Source organism: Hydra vulgaris, chromosome 12 (genome assembly GCF_038396675.1).
Source record: "Hydra vulgaris chromosome 12, alternate assembly HydraT2T_AEP".
Lineage (NCBI taxonomy): Eukaryota > Metazoa > Cnidaria > Hydrozoa > Anthoathecata > Hydridae > Hydra > Hydra vulgaris.
Window position 1 is genome coordinate 86,576,902 of NC_088931.1, and position 12,276 is coordinate 86,589,177.

A 12,276-nucleotide genomic window follows, 5' to 3' on the forward strand; every position below is an offset into this window, starting at 1 on the left:
CTTGGCATTTCTGGAGGTGTTTATTTAAAAAAAGGAGCTATTACAAGAGATAAAAAGCGATTATCATATATGTCGAGAAAATCGAAAAAAACGAAGAAAGCATGTTAAGATCGATAAAAAAAAAAGGTTATTTAGACATTGAAAAGGAGAGAGATAATGTGAACTCATATGCTAGTGGCAGTTTTTAGTAACTTTTTTATAAAAAAAGCCCTTTGTTCTTATGTTTTTTCCGTTTAAATACGTTTTTCAATACTTTCTTATTTTAATGTTTTTCTCGCGAAAACGTTAATATCTATAGTTTGATTAAAGCTCTTATCTTCAAATTTTTACAATTTTTCGAATATTTATCAACTTATTTATGAGGACTGGAACTAGAACTATAATATTGCAAGTTTGTTTGAATGTAGTTTGTCAGACTGACACCGGCAATAAATCAATTTCTACAAATTATTTAGCTACCATTTAACAAAAATACAATATTTAGTCAATATTTTACTCATGAAATTTACATATTTTGCTGACTCAGCATCAAAAAATGTAAATTTCATTTTTAACCTTTATAAATAAAAAGTTAGATTTAAAGGGGGTGAACCACCTTAACAAGTAATTGTTAATAAATTAGAAAAACAAACATTACTAAGGAATTTTTTTTTAAATTTGTGCGTATGAACTTTTAAATTAGACCCCCCTCCCCCACTCATACGCTTTCGTACGCTATTGAAGACCCCTCCTCTCTATGAGCGTACATACTTTATTATGGACGACGCCTTACTTTTTCTTGCGACAAGTGATTAGATATCAGTTGATTGAATTGCGAATATTTACTGAAAGAAAATTAAAAAAAAAAAAAAAATTTTAAGTGTAGTTTCAAAAAATCATGTTAAAATAAATACTAAGTATAGTTTATTTCCATTAAAACGATTAAAAATATATTAAATTTAAAAAGCACTACAGTTCACAAAATTTAAAAAACATACGATAAGTTCATAAAAATATTCCAGAATTAAATGGTTATGAATACACTGAAAGTTTTCTTTTAAACCTAAAATAAATTAAAAAAAAAAAGACGAAAGTATCTAATAAGTTAGTAAATAGCATTAATATAAAAAACCTCCCAAAAAATGTAAAAAATAATGAATTTATTTTAGAAGTTAGTTAAATAAAAAAGTTTCATTTGTCATCGAAAAACGATCACCAGGTAATAGTCACCAAATTGATTACGGAATAATGATGATGAGCATCATTAACCTATGAATTTAACAATATTCAATTAGCTAGCAAAATTATATCGAACACTTGAAATTAGCTACAACTCACCATATCATTCTTTTATGGATTTAAGAGTCTAAAAAACGTCTTTGTTGAAGCAACTCCTTCCCATTCTTCAATCTTAAAAAATGCACAAATTTTTATTTTTCACCGTTGTAACAATTTATAGCTAAAACCTACCCTCAAATGCTGACCATTTTAACTCAAAAAACATAAGCACGACTATTTTATTTGGTATACATATTATGGTATTGTAGAAACAAACAATTTGTAAAACTTTCTTTGTCAAATTATTATCCGAAAAAAAAAAGGCTAAAAATTGCGAGACGCAGTTTATGGCGACCTTACCCTTCACAATTCATTTATTATATAAAAGCAACAACTAAAATTTCAAATAAAATTTATCAAACTTTCACTAAGACTCTCTTAAAATAAACAAATTTAATAATACTTAGGTTTCTGAAAAATATTCAGATAATTCTCAATATTAAAAAAATTTGGTTTTAGCAAGCCCAGGGAATCAGTATGAAAAAATATCTCGTACGTAAAATGAAAAAAGACAAATGGTGGCATAGTTCAAGGATTACCTTAAACGAAATCAAATATCTAAATATTGCAGAGCTGCCATCCATGTAAATAATAGCATTTAAAGGTTTGCAAAATGGAACTCAAAGCTGTTTTGTAAATTGTATTTTTTTGAAATTGCAATCTGTTTTGCAATTTACAAAACTTATTCAATTAATATTTTTTTCAAATAGAAAAACGAAAAATGGCTCACCCCTTCCTCTGCAATATACGCAGTACAATGCATATTAATATAGTTGCAACAGAAAATCCAACCATCCATTGTGTAAGAGGGAAACCTTGCTAAAAATTTCAAGCCTATTTTTAGGTGAATATGAAAACAATAAGTAAAAAATAAATAAAAAATGCACAAAGAAAGTTTCATTTTAAATTGTACAAAAAAAAAAAAATTCCAGTTAGTTTGTTGAAATTTTAATTTTTTAAATATTATAAATACAACTGTTAGCTGTTATTGAAAAATATTTGTTACTTAAAAAAATAAAACTTTTACATTAAAATTGTAACTCCTTAAAAGTAAAAAAAAGTCAAACATGCTTACATGTTTTATACTTTTGAGATTTTAATGACAGTAAAACCAAATTTATAAAGTAAAAAACTGAATTTTGAATTTTAATTTTTATTATATTCACATCATAAAGATCTTAAAATAAATATTTAGAATTGTGATTACACTTCATACCTTTCTTAAACAACGATAATCGTGCCAGCCCTTAGCGCAATTACATTCAAAAAGACCTATAAATGAAACAATAACCTACTATTTTATAAGCAATAATCTACTATTTTAGTAATGCACATCACATTAATCACTTACAATTACAGAGATTAAAGGATCAAGATGCAATAATCTTAAGACTTTAACATTTGAGGGTAAAAAAAAGAATATTTAAGTTTGTTAGGCATTATTTAAGAGTAAAGAAGCAGATTCAAAAAAAAAAAACTATACGAGGTTATTTTTCACAGCTAAACTTAGGGAAAACTTTAAACTCCAATAAAATAACAATAATATATTTTATAACAAACATAACTTTCATTTGGAAGCACGTTAACTTGATTTCTCATGCTTAAAATTAACTAAATTGTAGTTGTCAGAGGATCTCTAGTTAAAGCTTAATAAGGAAAAAAAAAGACATTGAAGAAATTGTAAAGTTAAAAAATTTAACTTTCAATATAAAGTAGAAAAAAACATTTGAGGTTAAAAAAAAATACCTGGTCCATCTGGATGACAGTTGGAATTTTCAGGGCAATCTAAATTAAAAGAACACATTTTACTTCTTAAAGAGTATTTATGTTTTCTTATAAGGCTCTCATAAGACCAGGAGTATTCTTTGTTTTATATATATTTAATATAACAATGTTTTTTTTTTGACGTATGAATTGATTTATGAACTGAAACACTCCCTATTTAAGTGTGACTTTATCAATGATATTTTGTGCTGAGCTAACAATACTATATATATATCGTTGGGAAGATAACTAATGCTGCTTCATATTCTTAATGTAAGAACTATAGGCTAAAAACAATTTCTACAGAGAATATGATTATGTCTATGAAAAACATTATCAAAAACAATAAGTAATAAGATTCTTCAGTATTTATTGTTTTTTATTATTTATTTAGTATGTACTTTTGATAAAAACATGTTATGAGATAACATATAAAATAAATTTAAAACAATATGATAGACTTAAAAATTAATCAAATAAATCTTGAAATGTTTCTAATGTCATCAGTTTTGTCAAAGTATTCAAAATTGTTGATGCTATAATCCTGCATTTTTAAAATTTGTCATTCTTATAAAATAAAATGATGTAATTAAATATAGTAAAATATTTTTCAAACATTTTAAATTTACCATTATGGGATGTTCCATTCATTAAAAAATGGTAACAAGTTGCAACAAGCCTAATGTTTTAGTCATTAAAAACACCTCTTTGCTGCAACAATTTTTGCCTAGACAATGTGGAAACGTAATTAAGACCATGTTTTTGACAACTAAGACCATGTATTCGAACCACATTTGTTTCTTGAAGACATTTTACAATTGCTTAAAACACTTAGAAGGTTTAGGAGGTGCTGCATCGTTATCAGTTGTTATTGGGATAAGCATTGCTTTAAGATACAAATGCTCATCAAATAACTGCCATTCAATAATTTGAAGATGGACGCATAACCCATGCAAGTATGGCGCTTTTTCAGTTGGTGGTAACTTATGAGATACAATGATACCTTTACAAGTCATTTCTAAATACTTTTGATATCTACAATAGAAAGATTAGTTCGTAGTTATTTTTTATACTTTTAAATACCAGGATAGAACTAATTAACGCTACTTTGTAAGAAGCAGTCTAATATAATAGACTGGTACATTAAGTAAGGTAAGTCTTGTACAATAGCACCTTATGATGTACATTAGGAATGCTAGTAGAGTATCTTTGTAATAATAAATATCTTAATTTATGGTACATAATATAGATTATGTAAATTTATAACATATAGTATACGAACCTTAATTTTGTAAATGTTTCAACTAGTTCTACTAACTGTATCTTAACCTATCCAACAAATTGTTAATTTAATTGTGATATTTTCAAGAACTCATTAGATTTTCTTAGAAGACATAAAAAGCTGGGTTTTCCCTTTTTGTATGTTGCAAAGATGGTATCACACCCTGACAATGCATGTACAAATAAGTTATTATAATAATTAAAATAGACATTGAACATGTTTTCTCTCGAATGATGCAAAAGCATAACAGCTATATCAGTGTCATCAGCTGCAACTACAACTTTGCTATTTGATGCTAGCTGTAAAACGGTTGTAACAGTTTTTGTATCAGCATCACATGGGGATATATGTACTTTGTGCCCTGCAAGATGTTGCACTAACAGTTTAATGACCTTTGTTTTGTTAGGCTAATAAAAATCACTTCTTGCCAAACAGCAATGTATTATCCTCAGCGCATTGATCAGGTGAGAACTTTTCCTTCTTGCATACTCATTTGATTTAGTTGAAAAAGTTTCATATCCATCAAAGACGACACAAACACCACCATAATTGGGTTTGATGTATGTTAAGTACAACTTAAAAATTTCACTGAATTTTGATCCTTTTACCTATCTTACCCAATGTATCAAAGCTCCGCCATCGATTGCAAATCTGGTGAATTTTGCTTTTATTTATTTTGCATTGAGCCTCTTTAGGTAAAAGTACTTTCTGCAGTGATGATGTATCTGGTTTTCTTATCAATCTATTTTTAAATAACGCTAGAGGAGTGGTAGTCAACTCATAACTAAAATATTGTTCAATAAAAACAGAGTAATTACAGCAAGTCTTGTGAGCAGAATGGTTGGGTTAACATATATGGAGCTGCCCAGTTTTATTACATTATGCCATGCATTCATTGGTTTTATTTCGTCTCGATGCCTGATTTTAGCTTACGTGATAACTAAGCTGTCTCACTTGTTATGGATTATTAACTCTACTTACCCAGCTTTATTACAATTAATAATTCCAATGATTACAATTAATTCATTTCCAATGATGATATAAATTGTGAAAAAGATAGACAAGACCCTTAGAGAAAATCTTAATATATAAACTCTTTTCCTTAACCATTTAACAAATTTTTTACAGTCTAAAAAGGCCTTTGCATGTCTTGCTAACTGAATTTCTTTGTGTTAATTGCTTGCTTCTATTTCACATTCTGTTAGCATTGCCACGGCTTTGTGTATAACTGCACTTAGGTGTGTTTAAGTAATGGAAAAAAATTACTTAAGTAATTTTAGTTATTTTCCAAACAATGAAAAATTACATATAATATTACATTTTTGTGTGATGTAGTACTACTATATAGATATAACAAATCATAACCTATTTAAACTTTCAAGATAAAAAATTAAAATTTCTATCAATTTATCACTCAAAGATGTTCTCAAATTTGTAATTAAAAAAAAGTCTAGAGCACTAAAGCATCTTTCTGTAACAATTGATGATGCTGATAAAAATTTTAAAAAACAGTGCAAAATTTAAGCATTTTTAGACGGACATTTGATCCTTCAAATTCAGTCATTTGTTTTTTTGATGCAATCAAAAACATTTAAATAAGTCTTGTTTTTTATTAAATTAGAGTTTTGAGCAAGAAATGGTGAAGTTCTTCAGTCTAACTCTTTTTTTTGTAAAGACTTTTTAGTTTCAACATTGGGGGCTTTACATTTAACTGTTGATGCTTTAGGATCTTTAAGATCATAAGAAAGGCATAAATACATATAATCCTGCTATAATTTCTTATAATTTATAACTTACATTTTTTTTGGATAGTCTAAACTATAACCTTTTTTTTGGAAAATATATTAAAAACAAAACCAAGAAATAATCAAAAAAGAGCTTAGGTCAAGGGATCTTCCTTTTAATCTTTCAAATGACACATGCAGTCTAAACTTTGTCATACATCTGTTTAGGTAGTCACCATCTACTGCAACAAAATCGATGAAACTTTCTAGATGTCCAGTTTGTTTTTCACCACCTATTATTTCTTTCTAAAATTGTTCAATAAGTTTTTCACAAAATGGTAAAGTTGTACTTAAATTACACACACATAAAAAAAATACGTTTTAGGTCAGAGTTCCCAAAATACTTTAATGGAACTTTTATAAGTGACACTTCAGGATCTAGAAGCCTAAAATTCAAAAAGTAGCCGCTTTTGAAAAAAATAAATTTAAAATTTTGTAAATTTTTGTATGAAAGGGGAAGGGGTCAGAGTTGTAAAGTTAAGCTTTTCCTTATAAAAAGTTAATCATCAAATTATGATATAGCTTATCCAGTATTGCAGGCTTTTAGATTTTGATCATCTTAAGATGTTTATTGTCAATGAACCATATATAAAAATTTAAAGAAGCTTTTTATAACGATTTGTTAAAAATGTTTCCAGCAGTAATATTGCCATTTTGTTGACTTTATTTAGTGCATTCTTTATTTAATAAAAGAATGTAGCAAATCTTAATATTTGTTTGGTTATGATTGATAATAAAAGCTTGTTTGATTTACTCTATCAAAAAATGCCTAATATATTATCTAACAAAACAGTAAAAAGCAAAGAAAAACGAAACCATTTATTGAATCAGAAAATGGTTTGCTGCTGTTGTTTCAAGAAATGCCTAAAATGTATTCAAGTCACAAATTTGTTAAAGGATTAAATAATAATTTATGCAAAACCTGAATATTCAATATCTGTGTACAATTATCCAACAGGTATATTCCATTTTATGAATTATTAATGCAATTTTTTCATTACTTTCTAAAAATAATTTAAAAATAAACTTAATTTATGTAGGCATATGTCCAACATGCAAAAAGTATGTAAACTTACTGAAAGAAAATAGAGACATAGCAAATATAGTTAAAACTCGATGATCTGCTCAATTATCTTGATGTGTAAGTTCTAGAAATTGTGAAACATGCAGTTTCTTCATTAAAAAAAAAAAAATTAGTAAGTTCAATTAGGAAACAATCTTTTTCCGCAAGAATAGAAGATGATAATCAGAATATAGAATGATATACCAAAGATGGTAACCAGGGTGTGGAGTCATAAAAAAAGTACCAACTCCTATTGTTGAAATTTTCAAAATATGACTCTAACTTCAAAGCAAAACTTTTAAGAAATTCTTTGAATTCTCTAAAAAAATATTATGCAATAATTTAAAAAAACTTTTTTTTACCAAATTTATGAAAAGTTCTTTGAATATTTAATGTAAATTCAACTAATTATTCAACACCATTTTTAGTTCTAAATTTTATTAAGATGTCAGAACTAAAACTATACTTTTTAAAAAATTTTTCCTAATTTTTCTGAAAACTCTGCAACATTTTTAAAAATAAAACTTGTAGCGCGTAGCAAATTGTTTGCTTCTGATCTATGTAAACAAAGACTATTTTATCTATTTATAAAACCTTACAACTTATTTTTTCCAGTAAAAAGGTTTTTTTTCTATGGTTTTTGAACAATTTTTCTATGTTTAGGAAAACCATAAGGTAATATTTTTTATCTGAGTGCGAGTAAGTCTATATTGTATCCCGGAAGCCCATACTACATAATCTTTTAACAATATTCCTTTTTCAGTTATGAAAACTTGTCAATATTTGTAGTTATTTAACCCAAAAGTTCTGAAGAGCTATCTATCTTATTGATTTTGAACAACCACTAGACACACCTGTATTTTAGGACAGTTGATCTAGGAAAACAAAAAGGGGTTGCTTTGTTGAATTACCACCTGATTTCAACAATAAGCTTTAATCTTTAGACAGAACTGTCTATTAACCATTTAAATAATGCTTTTGATGATTTTTCAACTAAAATATTTACAAAAGTTGAATGCAGTAATGCAGAAATTGTAATTCAGATCTTGAACTGTCCTAATTGTCAAGGTTTTTTAGTTTCTTATTTATCTACAATATACTAAACAATATACTTTGTACAGCACTCAGTTTTCAAAAAACCATAAATAGCTTTCTGTTGCAGCACTTAAAATTTGTCTTCACTGGGCAAGTTCTCATTTTGAATTGTTAAGGTTGTTTTATTCAAATTTAAATCGTTACATTTGCATTTCATAAATGTTTTAATTGATCCAACATGGGACTCAAAGCCTTGCATAGAAACTTGCAAGCATATTATTTCACTGCTCTAAAGGGCTAGCATCTCTTGTGCCATCTACTAAAATTCATTCTCGTGTTACTTGTCATTCAATTAAGTCTCATCCTTTTTTTGTGACTGTTCCTTAGTGCTCCAAAAACTCTTATTCGTCTAGTTTTATTCCTTGAACATCAGTCCTTTGGAATTCGCTTCTTTCATACTGCTTTCCGGATTTATGTATTAATTTGCAATCCCTTAAGTTGCCTGTCAATCGTTATCTTGCTCTACAATATTCATCTTTTCTCTTCCAGTAACTTTCAACTCTAATTAGTGGTTGCTTGCAGCCCTGTTGGAAGCAAAGATGTTTGGAAAAAAAATAAAAAATTCTCATAAATATAATAAATTTCTCATGTAATCTCTCGTCTCATATCTATCTTTAAAGGAAAAAAATTTGGACAAGTCCCTAAGGTTTCTGAAGTCAAACTGACCATTGAAAATGGTATTTTCCAATACTTGAACATATTAGAAAAAAAAAAAAAGAAATCAGCCTTTAATTAATCAAGCCATCTTTTATCAGAAGCTGGCAACAGATTTAAAGTTACACATAGAATCTGTTGATGAAAAACACATCTTAACACAACCAATGCATTATTTGTTCCCAAGAAACAAAACAAATAATAAAATATAAACTTCCCAAGAATTCCAAGAAATTCTGCTTAAAGAATTATGTAATTTTCTGCTTGATGATTTTTTTTAACTAAGCAGGAGTTCTGCAACCTTAAGGAACATTTTAGTGATCAAGTATATGCAGGCCCGGCTCAAAGTGTGTTCGAAGTGTGCAATGCACACAGGCGCCGAAAATTTAAAGGCTCCTACAAGATTATATGAAATATAAATTTTATACAATATGAAATTATATTTTTTTAGTTTTTAATTTTTGTAAAGTAATTTTTTCCTTTCTTTATAAATGAAAAGGCGCCTCCAAATAAATTTTTTTTACCAAAGGAATATTAATTTCTATTTATTCAAAATTTAGATAAGTAAGTATTGTATTTTCAGCGCCACATAAAAATTTTGTCAGTTAATTTTCATTTTCACACTTTGTAAAGGAATTTAAATTTTATAAGTAAGTGAATTTGAACCATAAACTCACTGCAAGTGAATTTGAATTATAATACTGAAAAATTAAATATTAAAAATTATTTGCTGTAACATGGATTGGAAACGGAAATTGTCTGGTTGGCAAAACAAACAAAATAGGGAAAACAGGCTGAAAGAGCAATTTAAAAATCAAAAAATGTTGAACAGCTTTCTGCAAGTTAGGCAAAACGAAGACATTTCTGATAAGATAGATGAAGAAATCGATACACATGAGCATGAGTATGATGAATATATTGTAACTGGTGAGAAATCTGTATCTGAAACTGATGAAACTAACGTTAATGTTGAATTAAATGGTAGCACTAGTACAGCTAATCAAGATGAATGTTTAAATAATGAGGTAGAAAAAAGTGCTGAGAATATATCTAGCTGTAATGATTTTTGTAATATAACGGATTGGCTAGAAAATTGGCAGAATTTGCAAATTCAAAACATAGTTTCCAAAGGTCCAATACAAGCTAATATTAACCAGTAGCCAAAAGACAGTTTGGGTCGATCATTTAACAAAATACATTTTCATCGAAAAACAGCAAATTGTGAATTATTTAAAAGAACCTGGCTTGTATATTCATCCAAAGTAGATTGGGTATTCTGTTTTTGTTGTAAAATAGTTAGTAGCGATGAATTTGCCTTAGCAAAAGGAGGAACAAATGATTGGGGCCACATAACAATAATTTTAAATAGACATGAGCAAAGTACTGAGCATTTTCACTGCTATGAAAAGTGGATAGAGCTTAAAAAACGGCTTTCTTGTGGTCAAGCCGTTGATTGTCTAGCTAATAAATTATACTTGAGTGAAACATTGGAATGAAGTGCTCAAGCAAATAGTCTCAATTGTTTTTATAATAGCCTCAGAAATTATTGCATTTAGAGGATCTTCAGACAGAATATTTACCGAAAGTAGTTGTAAATTTTCTAAAATTGTAGAGTTGTTTTCAAAGTTTAATCCGGTTTTAGAGAAACATGTTAAACGGGCAATAGAAAATCCAATAAAGCCTCATTACTTGGGAAAAAATATCCAGCAGGAAAATATATTATTGATCGCTAAAGCTACAATGGATAATATTTTAGAAATAGTAAAAAATGAAATGTATTTTTCCGTTATTGTAGACTGTACAACTGATGCCAGCCATAAAGAACAAATGTCAATTGTTCTGCGTTACTTCCACATAACAAAATCGAAGGTAATAATGCTAGTATGGATGTTAAAGAAAGTGTTTTTGAAATTTATTAATATTTTTGATTTAACCTGAGCGAAAATGACCGAAAAAATATTAACTTTTTTGACACAAAATGGCTTATCAATTATGAATCTTCGTGGTCAAGGCTACGATAATGGAGCCAATACGCATGGAAAAATAAACGGTGTTCAGGTTCATATTACAAACATAAATACAAGGGCTTTCTTCATTGCATGTGTCTGCCACTCCTTAAATTTAGTCGTTGTTGATGCAGTAAAAGGAGCTATTGAAATTAATAATTTTTTTTCAACCGTCCAAACAATTTACAATTTTTTCTCAAGATTGCCAAAGCGTTGGCATATTTTCATATCCATGTGTTGTAAATTGACAGTGAAATCATTAAGTGATACACGATGGGAAAGCCATGTTAATGCCGTTAGTGCTTTGAAAAGCAGATTGAAAGGCATTTATTCAGCGTTAAAAAAAGTCGTTCAATTGGAAAGAGATGCACTTACACACATAACAGCTGAATCAATCGCATCAAAATTAGTTTTGAATTTATTTGCGTCTAATAATCTGGCAAGATGTTATATCAGAAATAAATTGTACTAGCTAATTATTACAATCACAGAGCATAAATGTGAGATCAGCAGGAAATGTGTTTAAAAAAAAAACTGAGTTTTTGATTTCTCGTAATTCCGAAGTTTCTTTCGCTAAATATATTTCAGAAGCTAAAGTATGTGCTATAGATGCGGATTTAACTAACGATTTTAGGCCTTAGGTAGAAAATCGGATTCAAAAAAGAATGTTTTTTTTGGAGAGGAGTATGAAGCACCTGAGTCCATTAATCCTAAAATGGAATTCAAAAGGAAATTTTTCGACGTATTATTTACAATAGCAATTTCTTCAATGAAAGAACGTTTTGAATCATTTTCAAGTGTTATGCTACCTTTTGAACTTTTGTATGATATTAAAAAATGTGATGAAATGGAGAACAATGAACTCATAGATAAATGTAAATTATTAGAAACAACATTAACTTATAAAGAAAGCAAAGATCTTGACGCAAATAAATTACAAATTGAGCTGAGGTTGTTGTCTCGAAAAATGAAGATGATACTAACCCAGAAAACATTTTGAAATGGATTAATAATAATAACATTGAAGAACTCTTTCTAAATGCACTGATTGCATTAAGAGTGCTATTAACTTTACCCGTTTCTGTTGCTAAAGGTAAAGAACTTTTTCTAAATTACCAGCGATCAACTATAAGGCAAGAAAAATTGAATGGTTTGGCAATAATCTCCATAGAATCGGACATTGCCAAACCTATTAACCTAGATCTGTTACGTAAAGATTTTGCTAAAATCAAAGCCAGACGAATCCCTTAGTAGTAAAATTTAATATTTTATGCAATATTTTTTATGTTTTATTTAAATATATTTTTTTGT

At 28.1% G+C, this 12,276-nt stretch overlaps 1 protein-coding gene across 5 annotated transcripts in view; it reads right to left on the reverse strand.

The window, feature by feature from the left end:
• Positions 1 to 865: 865 nt before the first annotated feature.
• Positions 866 to 12,276, reverse strand: part of LOC100212074 (all-trans retinoic acid-induced differentiation factor) — a 40,534-nt gene continuing 29,123 nt past the window's right edge. For 4 of the 5 annotated variants that reach the window (XM_065814821.1, XM_065814820.1, XM_065814818.1 and 1 more), the window contains 5 exons: positions 3,064 to 3,102; positions 2,534 to 2,589; positions 2,048 to 2,136; positions 1,318 to 1,389; positions 982 to 1,248 (listed from right to left, as the gene is read on the reverse strand). In XM_065814821.1, the coding sequence (XP_065670893.1) occupies positions 1,338 to 1,389; positions 2,048 to 2,136; positions 2,534 to 2,589; positions 3,064 to 3,102 (236 nt within the window). In that variant the 3' untranslated portion in view covers positions 982 to 1,248; positions 1,318 to 1,337. Of the gene's footprint in view, positions 1,249 to 1,317; positions 1,390 to 2,047; positions 2,137 to 2,533; positions 2,590 to 3,063; positions 3,103 to 12,276 lie in introns of all 5 variants that reach the window. The other variant, XM_065814819.1, reaches the window with a different exon arrangement.